At 44.4% G+C, this 18790-nt stretch overlaps 1 protein-coding gene across 1 annotated transcript; it reads left to right on the top strand.

Moving 5' to 3' along the window:
* Positions 1-2381: 2381 nt before the first annotated feature.
* Positions 2382-12071, top strand: LOC111967501 (FACT complex subunit SSRP1). The gene is made up of 16 exons (XM_070445019.1): positions 2382-2576; positions 4553-4658; positions 4904-5097; positions 5303-5403; positions 6625-6754; positions 6891-6994; positions 7180-7308; positions 7484-7708; positions 7814-7886; positions 9425-9557; positions 9769-9811; positions 9892-10024; positions 10223-10390; positions 10753-10850; positions 11202-11397; positions 11536-12071. The coding sequence occupies exons 1-16, from the start codon at positions 2382-2384 to the stop codon at positions 11596-11598; spliced, it is 2091 nt and encodes a 696-aa protein (XP_070301120.1). The 3' UTR covers positions 11599-12071.
* The last annotated feature ends 6719 nt before the right edge of the window (positions 12072-18790 follow it).

The raw sequence follows: 18790 nt of genomic DNA, 5'->3' as shown, positions 1-18790 counted from the left end.
CCACGTGGCCTGAGACAGCTCTGCTGCCGGGATGTTGTCCACCTTCCCAGTCTTACTGCTCTTATCACCAGATTCTGCTTACTGAACCTCAGACGACCGTCGTTCTGCGGGGAGTCACCACTCACACATAAATACACTTAGGCTATTGTTATAGCCAAACTTGATAGTAGCTAGATGTTGAGTTATGGTTGGTTCCAGTTTGTGGTCATTTATTTGTACATCAATACAACACGGTTCCTTCCAGCATTAAGGAAAAAAAAACATTAGCTGACATGGGCTAGTTGATCTGAACATTTCTAACAAGATATATATATATATATATATATTATATAGCTCTCTATGGTGTGCAATGACTAACAGGACAAGAGGAACTGATGATGCACTACCCAATTAGGCGCGGGGGATGATCCCCAAGCACCCCGCAGTTTGGGAACCACTGATTTACACTACCAGATTTTCAAAGCAAAGACAAAGCAAAGACTTCACTCTATGGTCCTTTAAAACCTACCTTTGTCAAATATTGTGTGCTATAGCTTGCAAATAAACAAAATGTGACTGGTGCCAAAATAAGAAATGAAGTCTGCTTCATGTTTTGTCCTTTCCTTCCTTCCTAGTATCTGATACCTGTATCATGACAACCTTAATATACATGCTACCCATGTGTACTTCAATCCTGATCCAGGATACCCACAAGGTGTGGAGACCCACAGGCATGCGTTTTACTTTCATCCTAGACAGGACTAACACCTGATTCATCTAAGTACTGGGCTACAACAAAAGCCTACACAGCATGGGGCTCTCCGGGACCTGGTTAGTTAAGACACTGATGGTAGACGGCATGACGAGGTAAGCTAGCTACTGACCCAGGACCCCTTGGATTCCTGGTAGATCTCGTTGAACTCAAGCGTGTCTCCCATCTCTGCCTCCACAAGAAGTGATGTTCAACTGAGTACACAGAATAAAACAATGTCAAACAATTAGTTAGCAACGTTATTAACTTGCAGAGGAGCCCAAGTTGTAATAGCTAACTAGCTAACATTAGGTAGCAAGCTAATTCCCTTGAGATCAACATGTGAGTGACATTTATTTACTATAGAACGAACTTCGCGTAAAATAAAACATGTAGTTAGGCTAGCTAGCCAATAACAACCATGTAAATATTTCAAGCTAAGTTAGCTACAGGTAACAACTCAATGTGGTATAAAAGCTTAGTATTGAGAGAACAACAATATGCAAATTGGAGCTAACTAGCTGCTTTCTTTGTGGCAAGAACATGCCGATACTAGCTATTTAGCTGCCATAGGTTTGTTGGCCATTCGTAGCGATGTGGCTAGTAAATGGATGCCAGTGTGGCTAGCTGTTAACGTTAGCTGGCTAGTGATTATGTGGGGTTTCTTCGCTACTATTTGACTCCAGTAGGTCAATAATAGCTAGGCCAATGTTACTGGTCTCATTTGTTTGGTTGTATACACATCTACTTAGAATCCGCTACATTCGTCCCTGAATAAAACGAACAAAATTGATGCTTACTGTCAATGTGATGAGGAGACCTCGCTGTTTCCCGCGTGAAGCATCAGCCCAAGAGCCGACGTCACCGGAAATAATCCTACTACTTTTGAATTGACTTCCGTTTCGTTCTAATTTCCAGAAAGTAACACTTTTCAAAGGTGTTCTGCCGACTCGTGTAGGTCTTTCGTCTGACACTCACATAAACAACGTGGCCTAGAAATAGGTGAGAATTGTGTTAATACGAATGATTTTAGTCATTAATTAAGCTAGGCCTACTTGTCTCCTGTTATGAAATTCAAAAAACCTCTCATAGTTGTCAGAACTGCATGCAATAGCTGCTCACCTCCACTAAGGGGTGCACGCAGCAGCCTGTTGTTATAAGATGCGTGAGAGGTTCTCCAATTGAATTGCTAATTTGTGACGATGAATGGTGATGAAACTACAAGACTCCCCACCAGTCCTGTCCAATATAGCTTCTGTACTACTTTGGCACAGGAATTACGCTAATAGGTTACTGAAATCCTGTAAAAGCTTTGTAAAATCCTGTTGCCTTGTTCCAATATCAACATACCATGACTACTACTATGAGCAGACGCATTTCAATGTTTTGACAATAATTAAATATTAGTTTTGAAATTGTTAGATTTAACATATCATTCTCTCTCTGTCGCTCTCTCAATTCAATTTCAATTTAATGCTTTTTAATGGCATGGGAACAATGCTTTACATTGCCAAAGCAGAGTGAATAGATCATAAACAAAAGTTAAATTAACAATAGAAATGAACAGTAAACATTAACTCGCACATTTCAAATGTCATATTATTGTACCAAAGGGAAAATAAATAAACACAAAATATAGGTTGTATTTACAATGGGGTTTGTTCTTGGCCTCCCGAGTGGCGCATGGTCAAAGACACTGCATCTTGGTGCTAGAGGTGTCCGCTTACAGACACCCTGGTTTGATTCCAAGCTGTATCACAACTCCAGGCGTGTATGCCTGGGACACGGCATCAAGCTGGCCACCAGCACCGGGCATGTCTACAAATATGACGGCTTCAGAGACACGGTGAGGCAGTGGTATGTGTGAACGACTGAGAGAATTTGTCTGAAAATGTTTGTGATTGTCTGTGTGTTTCTTCGTGAGACTTCCGTGGGTAGTTGTCGGGTGAGCTTTCAGATACATTTGTTGATCTGTTCCTCAGGTTGTGTGCCTGGTTGAGTGAGTGCAAGAGTGGATGTGTGTGAGTGCGTGTGTATAATCTAGCCTTACCAGTGCTGCTGGAAAGGGAGAGAAGGAAGGCTGGTCTCCTGAGGTTAATCAGTGTGTATTTGAAAATGGTTTCTTCTGACTGTGGTGGTTCAGACAATGATGTCATTGTTTATTATCCTGCACACTGTCACTGGTGAGGAATTCAAACATAGGTTAGTGGAGCAGCCAGCCTGTCAGTTTGATGTGTTCACCTTCTATATCATGTTCCACTGGTTAAACACCACCTCAGCCCCACTCCCCATGCATTCTCAAAGCTTTGAATGTCTGTTTTCAAAAAGTAATGATCATTTATTTGATTTAGGAGTGGTGAAGTGCCCTGGCGAGTTTTGAAATCCATGTATCACGAGCCATCCGTTTGCTAATTTGGTTCTACTTGTGAAGCGCACCGCTCTTTAACAGAGTTTGCTTTGTGTTGATCAGGACTCGACGGTGTTAGCCAGAACTGGGTTGTATTCACGAGGCACAAAACGGAAACAAAGCCGGGGAGGGACGATCTTGTCCAATGAGAAGTGCTTGTTTTCGTTTTCTGTTGCAAAATACTTTGCTACGGTGTCTGCTAATGCATAGCACCCTGGTGATCCTATGGGAGCATCATATTCGTTTTTTCTTATTTAACTAGGCAAGTCAGTTAAGAACAAATTCTTATTTACAATGACGGCGTTCCCCGGGCCAAACCCTAACCCGGACAACGCCGGGCCAATTGTGAGCCTCCCTAGTTAGGGGGAGAGGGGTGGTGGAATGGAACAACTATGGGGTGGAGGATTGGCACTGTTTGGTGTTTTGTGCATATGCATATATTAATTGTGTGGATAGTGGATGGGAAGGCTGGGATGAGTGTTATTATGGTTGTGTGAGGTAAGCAACCTGACTCTGCCAAAGCTGTAATGAGAGACGGCGCTCTTAACACAGGGGCTGATGAGGACAGCAGGAACACACACACTGATATGTTTGTCTTTACACAGTTACAGGCCAGTCATTATACACACACACACACACACACACACACACACACACACACAGATTTATATCCAGTATATAGTCTGAAATGGAAACACAGTTAGATCTGTATACATGTCCTGTCACATACAAACACAATGCCTTCATACATCTTCACAAACACACGCACAGATGCTGTCAACACACTGATCTGATATTCTATACACACACACAGCTTGGCGTATAGTCTCTCTTTCGCTGTCCAACACACACACCCCCACACACACACACAGACTGTGGGCTCTCACACACTCTAATAACCCAACAGACAAGCTGATACCCAGGTGCATAAACTCTCTTTCCCACACACTCTTTTTCCACACACACACTGTCCTTCACACACATGTGGAAGTGATTGAGGTGTGTGTGTGTGCCCCCCAGTTCTAATCGGGCCTGCAGGATAAATAAACAGGCTGATTGTAAGCGGCGGAGAGGGAGGGAGCGGACGGATTACATTCACCTCCAGCGTCCCAGGGGGCCGAGCGGCAGAAGGGGCCATAATTGAGCTTTGATGAATTATCCCCCTCATCAAGGGGGAGGAAGGGAGAGGGGGAGGAAAGGGGGTGTGTTTTTTAGTTTCAGACTAGTGGGGCATTAAGGATTTAACTGAGAACATCTTTCTACTCACTTTTTCTTCTTTCACGTTCTCTCCTCTCCCCCGCCACACATCTCCTCTCTCCCCCTCTGCCACACATCTCCCCCCCCGCCACACATCTCCTCTCCCCCCGCCACACATCTCCTCCCCCCCGCCACACATTTCCTCCTTCCTCTCCTAGGATTACGAGAGGATCTCGGAGTTCTTCAAGGCCAACTACAAGGTGGAGCTGACAGAGAAGGACATGTGTGTGAAGGGCTGGAACTGGGGCACTGCTAAATTCTCTGGTAAACAACACCCTCTAAATGTCACTGAACACGTATCACACAACACCAGCAGAGGATCTAACTGTCCTGTAATTCCCTCCTGGATGGCTGGCATATTTACAAAACAACCCTTTTCATCTCTGGATCTCTCTTACTGATCTGTTGTAGCATTCATTGTAGTATTCCTCCAGCTATGTTGTGGTGCATTATGGGAGCTGTGGTTTTGAACCCCCCCCCCCCTCTCTCTCTTTCCCCTCCCTCCGCAGGTCCGTTGCTGTCGTTTGACGTGAATGACAGCTCCGTGTTTGAGATCCCCCTGGCCAGCGTGTCCCAGTGTGCCACAGGGAAGAACGAGGTGACGCTGGAGTTCCACCAGAACGATGACGCTGAGGTCTCTCTCATGGAGGTCCGTTTCTACGTCCCCCCCGGCCCCGCAGACGAGGGGRCAGACCCCGTGGAGGTAACCCACGCTCTACTACCGGACCTGTACAAGGGAGAGAACTAACTGGTTGAATGGTGGTCATCAGTGCCTTACTGGCTTTACCCCAGCAGATGGCGCTACCACTACAGCTGTTCTGTACTCAGAAACAGTTATTTTCACAGCAACATCAATGATGCAGTGATTAATGTTATTCCTGTTTAAACCCTCCCTTCTTTCCTGTCAGGCTTTTGCCGCGAATGTGCTGTCTAAGGCAGATGTGATCCAGGCTACAGGAGATGCTGTGTGTGTCTTCAAAGAGCTGCAGTGCCTCACACCCAGGGGCAGGTACTGTGACATCAGCACCATGAACCACTATTCATCAGTATTAGCCGTCATTACTTTATATAACGTTACTCTACGTAAACCAGATTGATCTGCAAATTGTTCACCTGGCTTAATACGTTCCCCCTTCCAAATAACTACCACGGACAAGTAGAGCTGAGCGATTAATGCTTTTTGAAGTCGGTTTGTTTGATTATAAAACAATCACGGTTTTCGTTTTTTATTTTGACATTTTCATTTTTTTTTTATGCAATATGAAATAAGGACATTACAATGATTTTAATGGAAATTCCAAAACCAAAAATAGTGAACAGTCAATTGCCAAAACTCTTCCATTGTCTCGGTCAAGTCCACTTAGTGTATGAAACCAAATATTTCAGTTGTGTTTATTACTTAGTTTTTATTTGATGACTTTATTATTTCTCATTCCTTGAAGTCCTCAGCAGTCAGCCAGGAGCAGTCAGCCAGGAGCAGTCAGCCAGCCAGGCCATCTAACATTATTCTCCCCCATACTGTACTGTCTTTAGTCATCCTACTAGTTCTTCAAAGTAGATAAGATAYAACTTCCTGAACAGTCTCTGTCTCTCTCCTCATTGTGTTGTGTACATTCCTCTCTCATACGGTCTGTGTATATCTAACATAACGTAGCAGGCGTAAACGTGTATCTGTCCAGAGATCTGAATATAATGAGGAGAAGCTCATGTCTCCGCCCTAACAATGGGAGTCGTTGACCCAAAGGCGACAAGGCAGGCGACAAGCTTAGGTCCAAAACGCATTGAGCTTATTTTGGACCGATTCTGGTGAGAGTGAAACCAATCGCTTCACCTCTTCCCCTCTCATCCGTCTCTGTCCGAGACAGAAAAAACGGGCGCCATGAGTTATGGTCATTGTAGTTAATTACCACATTTCTGTGCCGAACTAGGTTAAATATTTGCTTAGAGAAAATTAAAACTCCCTTCAGCCCAGAGTTCCATACAGTTCTTGAATTGATTTCTCTCGTGRATGATTTGATTTCTCTAGAGAAACGGCGTGTTGGACCCCCCCCCAAAAAAACTTCATGGAATTCAACTAATGTCGGTCAATTCGTTGTTTAATAACCGCCCAAAAAACAAAATATCACTTGGTCACTCAGCACTACCACTACAAGACAAACACCTACTTTGATCAAAGGTCTTTCTCTCTTTCTTGCCCTCGTTCACCGACTTTCTTCTCTCTGTGTGTCAGGTATGATATCCTTATCTACCCCGCCTTCCTCCACCTCCATGGTAAGACGTTTGACTACAAGATCCCCTACACCACTGTGCTGCGTCTCTTCCTGCTACCACACAAGGATCAGAGACAGATGTTCTTTGTGGTAAGTGTGTGTGTTTGATTGAGGTGAGTGCTTGACAGTCGWCAGTATTAAGTTGTGTTCGGCACCAAACACGTGGACAATACAGTGTGAATGCAGTCGTTCACACTGTATTCACATTCCCTCCCTCCGTCTATAGATCAGTCTGGACCCGCCCATCAAGCAGGGACAGACCCGTTACCACTTCCTCATCCTGCTCTTCTCTAAGGAGGAGGAGCTCTGCCTCACCCTCAACATGAGCGAGTGAGTGGGAGAAATCAACGACAGCGGCTCAACAGCACATGGGAGACGAACAATTAACTCGTATTGTCGGGTGGTGAGAATCCCTTAATCGGATTTTCTGTTTCTCTCCCCCTCTCTTTGCGCCCTTCCCTTCTTTCTCCCTCTACCATCCCTCCTCTCCCCCTCTCCCTCCTCTTTTTCCGTAGGGAGGAGGTGGAGAAGCGGTATGAAGGGAAGCTCACTAAGAACATGTCAGGTTCTCTCTATGAGATGGTCAGCAGAGTGATGAAGGCTCTGGTCAACAGGAAGATCACCGTGCCCGGAAACTTCCAGGGGTAAAGAAAACCCGCGCGCCTGCCGGAACCACTCGCAAACACACACCAATGTTCCTCCTCTCGCTAAAGTTCAAACCCCGTGGTGCTTCCAACAGTTCCTCTTTTGTAAGAACTACATTATAAAGCACTTTGTCGTGCGTTTAATTGAGTCTCCCTCCCCTCCTCTCCCCTGTAGGAACACCCCAGGGGCCCAGTGTATAACATGTTCCTACAAGGCCCAGTCCGGYTTGCTCTACCCGCTGGAGAGGGGTTTCATCTACGTGCACAAGCCGCCCGTCCACCTGCGCTTCGAGGAGATCTCCTGTGTCAACTTCGCCAGAGGCACCACCACCACGCGCTCCTTTGACTTCGAGGTGGAGACCAAGCAGGGGAACCAGTTCACCTTCAGCAGCATAGAGAGGTACGGCGGGGGACTTGGAAACGGACACACAACCGTGTAGATTCTTTGCCTGACGAGCGGTTTCATTTTTTATTTTTTTTTCTCTCTCTCCTCTGTCCATCACAGGGAGGAGTACGGGAAGCTGTTTGACTTTGTAAACGCCAAGAAACTCAACATCAAGAATAGAGGATTCAAGGAGGTAACCTTTAGGAGATGTTTACTGTGGTGGAAATRCATTCGACTCTCTTTCCGAGATGCGTTTAAGAAGTATTGACGGATTTTGCTCTTTTCTTGTGTGTCTGTTGTGAACTCCTGAAGAAGAAGGTTGGTATGGTTACGGGGGTTCGKGAGGGGTGTCTTGTTTTTTTTTGGTTTGTTGTGGTTACTGCTCGCGTGGTGGGCAGGGGGGCGTGTCTGTGTGTTGGATGGGGGGGAGAGGAGGGTGCTACCATTCTAATCATGGTGATTGGTTGCTGTGAATGGCCATAAATGATTTACTAATCGGTTTATGATTATGCTGAGACACCTAGAGATGTCGGAGACTGCGTGTGTGTGAAAAAGAGAGTGTGTGTGGTTGGTTGCCTGCGTTGTCTTGACTAATGTATTGCCTGAGGTGTTGCAGTGTGTTAACTGAAAGACAAAACACGTCCTCTAAACCAAATACAGGAAGTCCTGATTTTTCACCCATAATGTTCTCTGGTAATATAAACATAGCCCGCTCTGTCCAGCAACGGCCCACTTCGTTGCCCTGGGTGGGAGTTGCCATGGTAACAAAGCGACTACCCTGGGGTCACCCGAATGGTCAAGAACTACAAATGATTCTGTCCTCCACTTCCTCCTGTTTGTCTAGCTCCTAAGCTTTTCACCTAGGGTGAATCTCAATTGCGTTTCCTTGATTCTTCGCGTCCTTTCTCTTCGCCTCCTCAAAACCTCTTGGATTAAAAGGTCAGCGGGGAGGGACCTCTGACCTCATCCAGGGGAGAATGACTGCCCCCTCCCTCATTGAAGCCGTGGAGTTCAAGGCTGACCGTTGTACTGCAGGCATTGTTTGCAGAAAACCCGATCCCCCATTATAGTGATTGGAAAAAATGGCATCTTCGTGGTCAATCTTCTTGTAAAAACAAAAAAACATTCACCAATCATGGTGCCAAAAATGACTTCTAATACCCCAGATGTATGTCCTTGAGTCGATTATTGTAAAATCCCACACAGAAGAAGATAAAAGGATAATTTAGTAGATAATGGCAGACTGCAGTACCCCGGTTGGCCTTCAACTGGAGTTACTAAATGAGAGGGGGCAGCACTGAGCTAGCCTGCAACGTCACTTCCTGGAGTAGCTCAAACGGCGCATGTTATGTCTCCATGAGACGCCATCTTAACCCGACTCCATTTGGCTTCAATGTGCTACTGAGTCTTTACATAGGAATGAATGGTGTCGCGTGATCGATGGCTTTCTCTATTCATATATACAGTCATTGTTCTCATCCAATGGGTTTTGAGAGGGAGGCAAAGAGAGAGGATGCGAGGAATCAACGAAATGCAATTGAGTTTCTTCCCTGGTCTCACTTTATCTTAGGAGTAGTCCTAAAGGTAAGGAGGTAAGAAAAGGAAGCCATTGTAAAGTGTTGGAACACAGCCCCTGTACCTTAACCTGCTGTCCATAGGAAGAGAGAGATGCATGGCCTTGCTGGAGCATCATGGGTAGTGTAGTCTGACTCTGCTTCCCCCCCCAAACAGGGCATGAAGAGTAAGAACAACGAGTACAGTGACTCCGATGAAGACCAGCACGATGCCTACCTGGAGAGGATGAAGGCTGAGGGCAAGATCAGAGAGGAGGGAGACGGCAGCAACGACTCGGACGAAGAGACCGGTGAGTGACGACTCCCGCAGCCAATAGGGTGGCCGGACCGCTGAGTGACGACTCCCGTTGACAGGCAGCGCCTCGTTAATAGGAGATCTCAAAGGGACTCGTTCATACGTTAGTGGGTTTAAAAACGTCATAGGAATGTATGGCTGTTGTGAGAGATTTCAATTTCCAACAGAGCAGCTGTGTTAGTGATGTTTTTTCTTCTCTTTACTAGATGAGTCTTTCAACCCTGGGGAGGAGAGTGATATTGCTGAGGAGTGAGTTTTTACCCCTTCATCCATTGCCCACTTCAGTTCCTCTCTCTCTCTCTCGCGCTAACAGTATTCCTCTCTCTCAGGTATGACAGTAACGCGTCAGAGAGCGACAGCGGCAGCGGAGGTGATGGCAGCGATGACGAGGGAAAGAAGAATAAACCTGCAAAGAAGGCCAAGGTAGTGAAGGAGAGGAAGGAGAGGAAGCCACGCAAAGAGGTGAGAGGGAGGAAGAGAGAAGGGGGAGGAGCAAGGGGAATGGGGGCGGAGTAAGTTGTGAACAGTAAAATGTATGTTTATTGTATCGGAGATAAATATACCTTCGTATTGACCTCTGGAGGCACCTAAATAGTTTGTTTTTATGCACATGTGATATGTGTGTGTGCTCATGTTTCTCTCTCTCTCTGTGTATTTTAGAAGAAGCAGAAGGACACCAACGCCCCCAAGAGGCCGATGAGTTCCTACATGCTGTGGCTCAACTCCAGCCGCGAGCACATCAAGTCGGAAAACCCCGGAATCTCAATCACGGAGATCTCCAAGAAGGCCGGAGAGATGTGGAAACAGATAGGGAAGGAAGACAAAGAGGTGAGGGCTTTATCTGCTGTCATGACTTTTTATTCCTCTGTTCTGCTCTTCTCTCTTTCTCCTATTTTTTTGTTTTGTTGGGGGGGGGGGGCATTTTTTTATTCAAATGTCCTCCACTTAAAGACATTTTATTAAGGAACTATTTATTACATTTTAAATGTAGTAGCTGCTTGAATAAAACAATGTTTTTGATGGTGAGTGAGCATTGCGCCTGGTCTAGTTTTTTGGGTTGCATCTCAACTTGGGTTGTGCCCTCCTGTGCTCCATGGGCATTTTGAATAAAATAATTGTCCTCCTAGCGAACTGTATTTAAACCGTTGTTTAGCAAAACAGGTTGATAACAAAGGGTCTCTCTCTGCTAGGGGTGGGACAGGAAAGCAGAGGAGGCTAGGAAGAACTATGAGAAAGCCATGAAGGAATACCGAGAGAGCGGTGGAGGCTCCTCTACACCCGCCAAGAAGTACGAGACCACACACACACACACACCAGGGGAGGCTGGTGGGAGGAGCTGTAGGAGGACGGACTCCGTGTAATAACTGGAATGGAATAAATGGAACGGTTTGAAACATACGGAAACCACCTGTCTAACGCCGTTCCGTTGACTCCATTCCAGCCATTACAATGAGTCAGTCCTCCTATAGCTCCTCCCACCAGCCTCCTCTGACACACACACACCCGTGAACATCAGATACGCACACGACCAGGTACACTTACAAGCGCTCAAAACACACACCTCTAACCTTGCTTTTAACATGACACAAACGTCCGCCCATCTTTGACCGTACATGTCCCTTTTCCGTTTCTCCACCAGGGAGAGCAAGAAGGCAGGAGGTAAGGAGGACAAGAAGGCAGGAGGCAAGAAGAGGAAGTCTGACGGAGGAGAGAAAGAAAAGGAGCAAGGAGGGAACGACAGTTTTAAGAGCCGAGAGTTTATCTCCAGCGAGGAGAGTTCGTCTGAGGGTGAACGGAAGAAGGCCAAGAAAGCCAAAGGCAAACCCAAGGGCAAGGTACTGCACTGTCACCATGGCAGCAATAGGAATAACTTTATTTGTGTAGCCATTTTGATAGATTATGATCAAAGTGTTCGTTAAAATGAAATTACGGGATTATCATAGTGAAGACTTGTCTTTCTCTTGCTCTCTCAGGAGTCTGAGGAAGAGGAGGAAGTGATGACCACGCCCCCCAGCTCTGAGGTGGACTCTGACTAAGGAGAGGGGGAGGGGCCTCGCTGGAGCTTCTGATGACAGAACGAACAGGGAACATTTGGACAAGTTTACACAGTGACAGGTGCACAAAGACATGCAGATCATACAACGCTCACACACATACATACACACACACACACTAAGCGTTACATGGACCAATAACTTGTACTCTCTCTGTCCCACACATTCTTAGAAAGTGAATTATGTACTACATTACCCATGATTTTACTGGGTTCTATTCTATTCGCCCCATGGGGGTGGTTGTAGTTTAATAGCACTGAGACATGCAGAGGGGTCTTCAGTCTTGAGTTTTTTTTTGTTGTTGCCTGTCCTTTTGACCTGTTTAGAGAAATGAAGAACTGCAATTCTGTACTTTTTTTTTACATTTTAATTTTGTTTAGTTACAATGTCATGTTTGTTTCTTTGTTTTCAAACAGAATTAATAAATCTTTTGTAATAAAATCTTTGTGATTGTTTGCGGGAGCTTGAGGAAATGAAGTCCTCAAGGAAATTCAATTATTTAAGAGGCGATAGGACAAAGCACAGGAAGCCATTTAGGAGTACTGGAATGGGGCCATGAATATCTTTAATAAGTAGAGGAGATGTCGGTTTAACCCCCTTGAGACGGGTCTCATATTATATACCCTGAAAAGACCCTCAGGAACGCAAACTCTCACACACACCTAGAATATGTAGTTGAACTAAAATATACATGCAAAGTGTTGGTTTCATGAGCTGAAATTAAAGATCCCAGTAATGTTCCATATGCACAAAAAGCTTATTTCACAATGTTTTGCACAAGTTTGTTTACATCCCTGTTAGTGAGCATTTCTCCTTTTGCCAAGATAATCCATCCACCTGACAGGTGTAGCATATCAAGAAGCTGATTAAGCAGCATGATCACTGATGTTTGGGGTTTTAGGCTGGGTTTCTGTACAGCTCTTTGACATCAGCTGATGTAAGAAGGGCTTTATAAATACATTTGATTGATTGATCATTACACAGGTGCACCTTGTGCTGGGTACAATAAAAGGCCACACTAAAATGTGAATTTTTTTCACACAACACAATGCACACAGATGTCTCAAGTTTTGAGGGAGTGTGCCATTGGCATGCTGACTGCAGGAATGTCCACTAGAGCTGTTGCAGAGAATTTAATGTTCATTTATCTACCATAAACCACCTACAACGTCGTTTTAGAGAACTTGTAAGTACATCCAACCGCAGACCACGTGTAACCACGCCAGCCAGGACCTCCACATCCGGCTTTTTCACCTGCGGGATCGTCTGAGACCAGCCACTTGGACAGCTGATGAAACTGAGGAGATTTTCTGTCTGTAATAAAGCCCTTTTTTGGTAAAAAAACGAATTCTGAATGGCTGGGCCTGGCTCTCCAGTGAGTGGGCCTATACCCTCCCATGCCTGCGGCCCTGCCAATTCATGTGAAATCCATAGGTTAAGGCCTAACAAGTTTATTTCAATTGACTGATTTCTTTATATGAACTGTAACTCAGTAAAATTGTTGCATGTTGAGTTGATATTTTTGTTCAATATATATTAGATGGAACACTACAAAGCGGCAGATAAGGATAGCGTAAACACTTATTTTCTACCCAAGTATGCACTCTTCCTTTCTAACACAGTTTTTGTGTTTTCAAAAATGTCGTAGCCTTTTCAGAACTTAAATGCGTTCATCAAAACTATTATACCGTCAAAATTGCTTAAAGTTAATCAAAGGAGCCCGACTGCCTGCAAAAAGACTAACGCAACCGTACTTATCTCTTGAGTCCAAGCAGACAACGGAGTTGGTCTGTCTTTAAAAAAATCCTAGAAGATCAATACATTTTCTTTGCAGTCATTAAATCATGTTGATCAACATTGGAAGTATAGCTATTCAAAGGTGCATAATTATGGGCAATTACTCTCCTTTTATGCATATTTCACCAAACAATTTCATACACATCAAATCAAGTACATTATATATACAAATGTATGTGAACGCCCCTTCAACTTAGTGGATTTGGCTATTTCAGCCTCACCCGTTGCTGACAGTTGTATAAAATCGAGCACACCGCCATGCAATCTCCATAGACAAACATTGGCATCAGAATGGCCTTACTGAAGAGCTCAGTGACTTTCAACGTGGCACCGTCATAGGATGCTACCTTTCCAACAAGTCAGTTCGTCAAATTTCTGCCCTGTTATTGTGAAGTGGAAACGTCTAAGAGCAACAACGGCTCAGCCGCAAAGTGGTAGGCCACACAAGCTCACAGAACAGGACCGCTGAAGTACGTAAAAATCGTCTGTCCTCGGTTGCAACACTCACGCCCGAGTTCCAAACTGCCTCTGGAAGCAACATCAGCACAAGAACTGTTCGTCGGGAGCTTCATGAAATGGGTTTCCATGGCCGAGCAGCCACAAAAAAGCCTAAGATCACCATGCGCAATGCCAAGCATTGGCTGGAGTGGTGTAAAGCTCGCCGCCATTGGACTCCGGGGAAGTGGAAAACACGTTATCTGGAGTGATGAATCAAGCTTTACCATCTGGCAGTCCGACGGACAAATCTGGGTTTCACGGATGCCAGGAGAACACTACCTGACCAATGCATAGTGGCAACTGGAAAGTTTGGTGGAGGAGGAATAATGGTCCGGGGCTGTTTTTCATTGTCGGGCTAGGCCCCTTAGTTCCAGTGAAGGGAAATCTTAACGCTACAGCACACAATGACAATCTAGACGATTCTGTGCTTCCAACTTTGAGGCAACAGTTTGGGGAAGGCCCTTTCCTGTTTCAGCATGACAATGCCCCCGTGCAAAAAGTGAGGTCCATACAGAAATGGTTTGTCGAGATCGGTGAAGAAGAACTTGACTGGCCTGCACAGAGCCCTGACCTCAACCCCATCGAACACCTTTGGGATGAATTGGAACGCTGACTGAGAGCCAGGCCTTATCGCCCAACATTAGTGCCCAATCTCACTAATGCTCTTGTGGCTGAATGAAAGCAAGTCCCCGCAGCAATGTTCAACATCTAGTGGACAGCCTTCACAGAAGAGTGGAGGCTGTTAAAGAAGCAAAGGAAAGGGAAAGGGGGATACCTAGTCAGTTATACAACTGAATGCATTCAACTGAAACGTGTCTTCCGCATTTAACCCAACCCCTCTGAATCAGAGAGGTGCGGAGGGCTGCCTTCATCGACATCCATGTCTTCCGCATTTAACCCAACCCCTCTGAATCAGAGAGGTGCGGAGGGCTGCCTTCATCGACATCCATGTCTTTGGGGGACCATCTCCATGTTAATGTCCATGATTTTGGAATGAGATGTTTGACGTGCAGGTGTCCACATACTTTTGGTCATGTAGTGTATTATTCCTGGTAAAAGAATTCAAACTAAAAATATGCACATCCAATTCCATGTATTCAATACAAAGGCTGGTTTGCTCATAGTTTTGTAGACTACTGCACAGAAACACAATCCACAATAGAAATAAGGAAAGGTGTACACAATGGAGGACCACAACTGATATGAATTTATAGGCCTCAACCAAATCAAATCACATTTTATGCGCCGAATACAACAGGTGTAGACATTACCGTGAAATGTTTACTTACAAGCCCTTAACTAACAAGGCCGTTTTTTTTAAACGAGTTAAGAAAATATTTACTAAATAAACTAAAGTTTAAAAAAGTAACACAATAAAATAACAATAACAGTGCTATATATACAGTGGGTACCGGTATCGAGTCAATGTGCGTGGGTACAAGTTAGACGAGGTAATTTGAGGTAATATGTACATGTAGGTAGGGGTGAAGTGACTATGCATAGATAATAAACAGCGAGTAGCAGCAGCGTAAAAAAAATCCACATCGAAGCAATGCTCTATAGTGGAAGGTCACAATGTCGAAGATGATGACTTAGGAGTAACGCAAAGTTATGTAGAAGTAACCCATTTTCTGCATCTGTATGTCCACAATATTGTAAAAATGATATATCGTACACGGTATGACAGTGACGGGGTGATTTAGAATTTTGTGCAGTAGTATTTACCGATTGCTGGAAACGTTGAACACAATTGCACACATTTCTCTTCTGATGAAGACAATGCAGGGGCACAACTTTCACTGGGGACGGGGCTGACATGCCCCCCCATATTCTGAAATTGCGTTTTTGTCCCCCCCAGTTTTATCATTGGAATGTGATACAAAACATGGTGACGTTGTGCTTTAGGACCATGCAGACGCATCTCAGCGGTCGGGTAGGCTGTTGGAGTGTTTATACAATTGGATAAAAAAATATGCACTACCGGTCAAAAGTTTAAGAACACCTACTCATTCAAGGGTTTTTCTTTATTTGTACTATTTTCTACATTGTAGAATAATAGTGAAGACATCAAAACTATGAAATAACACACAGAATCATGTAGTAACCAAACAAGTGTTATATTTTATATTTGAGATTCTTCAAAATAGCCACCCTTTGCCTTGATGACAGCTTTGCACACTCTTGGCATTCTCTCAACCAGCTTCATGAGGTATCCACCTGGAATGCATTTCAATTAACAGGTGTGCCTTCATTAAAGTTAATTTGTTGAATTTCTTTCCTTCTTAATGTGTTTGAGCCAGTCAGTTGTCTTGTGACAAGGTATAGGGGGGGGGGGGGGTATACAGAATAGAGCCCTATTTGGTAAAAGACCAAGTCCTTATTATGGCAAGAACAGCTCAAATAAGCAAAGAGAAATGACAGTCCATCATTATTTTAAGACATGAAGGTCAGTCAATACAGAACATTTTAAAAAGTTTGTTCAAGTGCAGTCTCAAAAACCATCAAACGCTATGATGAAACTGGCTCTCATGAGGACCAGCACAGTAAAGGAAGACCCAGAGTTACCTCTGCTGCAGAGGATAAGTGTCAGGACCCGGTGAGAGAAACAGTCACTAATAGTCGGCAGAACCCAGAAGATGAGGCAGACTCAGCAGTACTAGAGATGGTGGTTTAATAAAAGGACAAGATCTTCAGGCAAAGAATATAAATCCACCACGTCCAAAAATAAAGCCAAGAGGCACAAAATGGATATCCTCCAAAATACAAAGAAACTCCACAAAGTGGTAAAAACAGCAGGGAAAAACAAACCTCAAAAGACTACTCAAAAATACACAAGCACTAAACCAGAGAACCTCTGGAAAATCCAATAAGAGAAATATATGTTCACAACAAGGCTGGGGCTGGGTGCTAACATACAAACACTGAGCAAAGAACTGAGGAACACACAGGGTTTAAATACTAACAAGGGAACGACACACAGGTGCAAACAATAATTAGAGCAAGGAAAAAACAAAAGGTACAAAAAAGGTGCAATGGGGACATCTAGTGACCAAAACCTGAACAGTCCTGGCCAAAACCTGACAATAAGTTCATTAGAGTTACCAGCCTCAGAAATTGCAGCCCAAATTAATGCTTCCCAGAGTTCAAGTAATAGACACATCTCAACATCAACAGTTCAGAGGAGACTGCGTGAATCAGGCCTTCATGGTCGAATTGCTGCAAAGAAGCCACGACTAAAGGACACCAATAAGAAGAAGAGACTTGCTTGGTCCAAGAAATACGAGCAATTGACATTAGACCGGTGGCAATTTGTCCTTTGGTCTGGAGTCCAAATTGGAGATTTTTGGTTCCAACCGCCATGTCTTTGTGAGATGAGGTGTGGGTGAACGGATGATCCCTCTATGTGTATTTCCCACCGTATGGAGGCATGGAGGAGGAGGTGTTATGGTGTGGGGGTGCTTTGCTGGTGACACTGTCTGGGATTTATTTAGAATTCAAGGCACACTTAACCAGCATGGCTACCACAGCATTCTGCAGCAATATGCCGTCCCATCAAGTTTGGGCTTAGTGGGACTATCATTTGTTTTTCAACAGGACAATGACCCAACACACCTTCAGGCTGTGTAAGGGCTATTTTACCAAGAAGGAGAGTGATGGAGTGCTGCATCAGATGACCTGGCCTCCACAATCCCCCGACCTCAACCAAATTGAGATGGTTTGGATGAGTCGGAATGCAGAGTGAAGGAAAAGCAGCCAACAAGTGCTCAGCATATATGGGAACTACTTCAAGACTGTTTGGAAAGCATTCCAGGTGAAGCTGGTTGAGAGAATGCCAAGAGTGTGCAAAGCTGTCATCAAGGCAAAGGGTGGCTATTTGAAGAATCTAAAATCTAAAATATATTTTGACACTTTTTTGGCTACTACATGATTCCATATGTGTTATTTAATAGTTTTGATGTCCTCACTATTATTCTACAATGTAGAAAATAGTAAAAAGAAAGAAAAACCCTTGAATGAGTAGGTGTTCTAAAACTTTTGACCGGTAGTGTATATATACAGTATAAATATATATTATGTCCCCCCCACTTCTAAAACCAAAGTTGCGCCCCTGATACAATGTGTTATACTCCATGAACAGAATACTTAACACTGAGTTTTGTATTCACTGATGACATTTGTATTTCAAGTTTTGTAAAAGGTGGTTCAAGACACGTAAGTCAGGGACTTAGCCCCCCAAAAAAGGATCAGAAGTTCTGTAATTTGATCCTTGCCGTTCTGCTATTGATACGTTTTAACACAGATCAAAAGATTGCTTCTCTTAATTGAGTTTGTTATAGAAAGTGTGGCATTAGTGGCTGTACTGAGAGCGATAATAGATATTACAGGAAGGTCTACAATGTTGTTCGGTTCATGTGCCACATAGATGAACATTTCCAGATGTATCATTTATTCAACGTTACTATAACGTTGTTATGTGGTCATCATAGTGGGAGGTAATAGTCTTCGCCGTCAGAATTAGAGAAGAGAGAGCCAGACCGTTCAGACGGCTGACTGAGCATGAGTGTGGGGTCAGAAGGTGAACACACTTATCGGAACCTCATCCTGGATGCAGAAAGTTGTTCAAACAAAGAGAGGAACCTTTAGTGCTTTTCCTGCTGCTTACATATGCATTGATCCAGTTTAACCAAGCAGGGGTCGTTTGTTTCAGAGTGAATTCTAATGTTAGTTGATAGCAGGGCAGGGTAGAGACAGTGGTTGTAGAGTGGGGTCAGAATAGGAAGGGTGGTTATTAAAAGGGGCTTTGTGGGGTGGGTAAGGTGAGGGGAGTGGTTTTTAAAAGCGAGGGGTACCAGGATGATAGTGTGTGGTTCCGACCCAG

Source organism: Salvelinus sp. IW2-2015, linkage group LG8 (genome assembly GCF_002910315.2).
Source record: "Salvelinus sp. IW2-2015 linkage group LG8, ASM291031v2, whole genome shotgun sequence".
NCBI classification, from domain to species: Eukaryota; Metazoa; Chordata; class Actinopteri; order Salmoniformes; family Salmonidae; genus Salvelinus; species Salvelinus sp. IW2-2015.
Note: the sequence above shows the minus strand (reverse complement) of the source record. Positions and strands in the feature narration are given on the sequence as shown.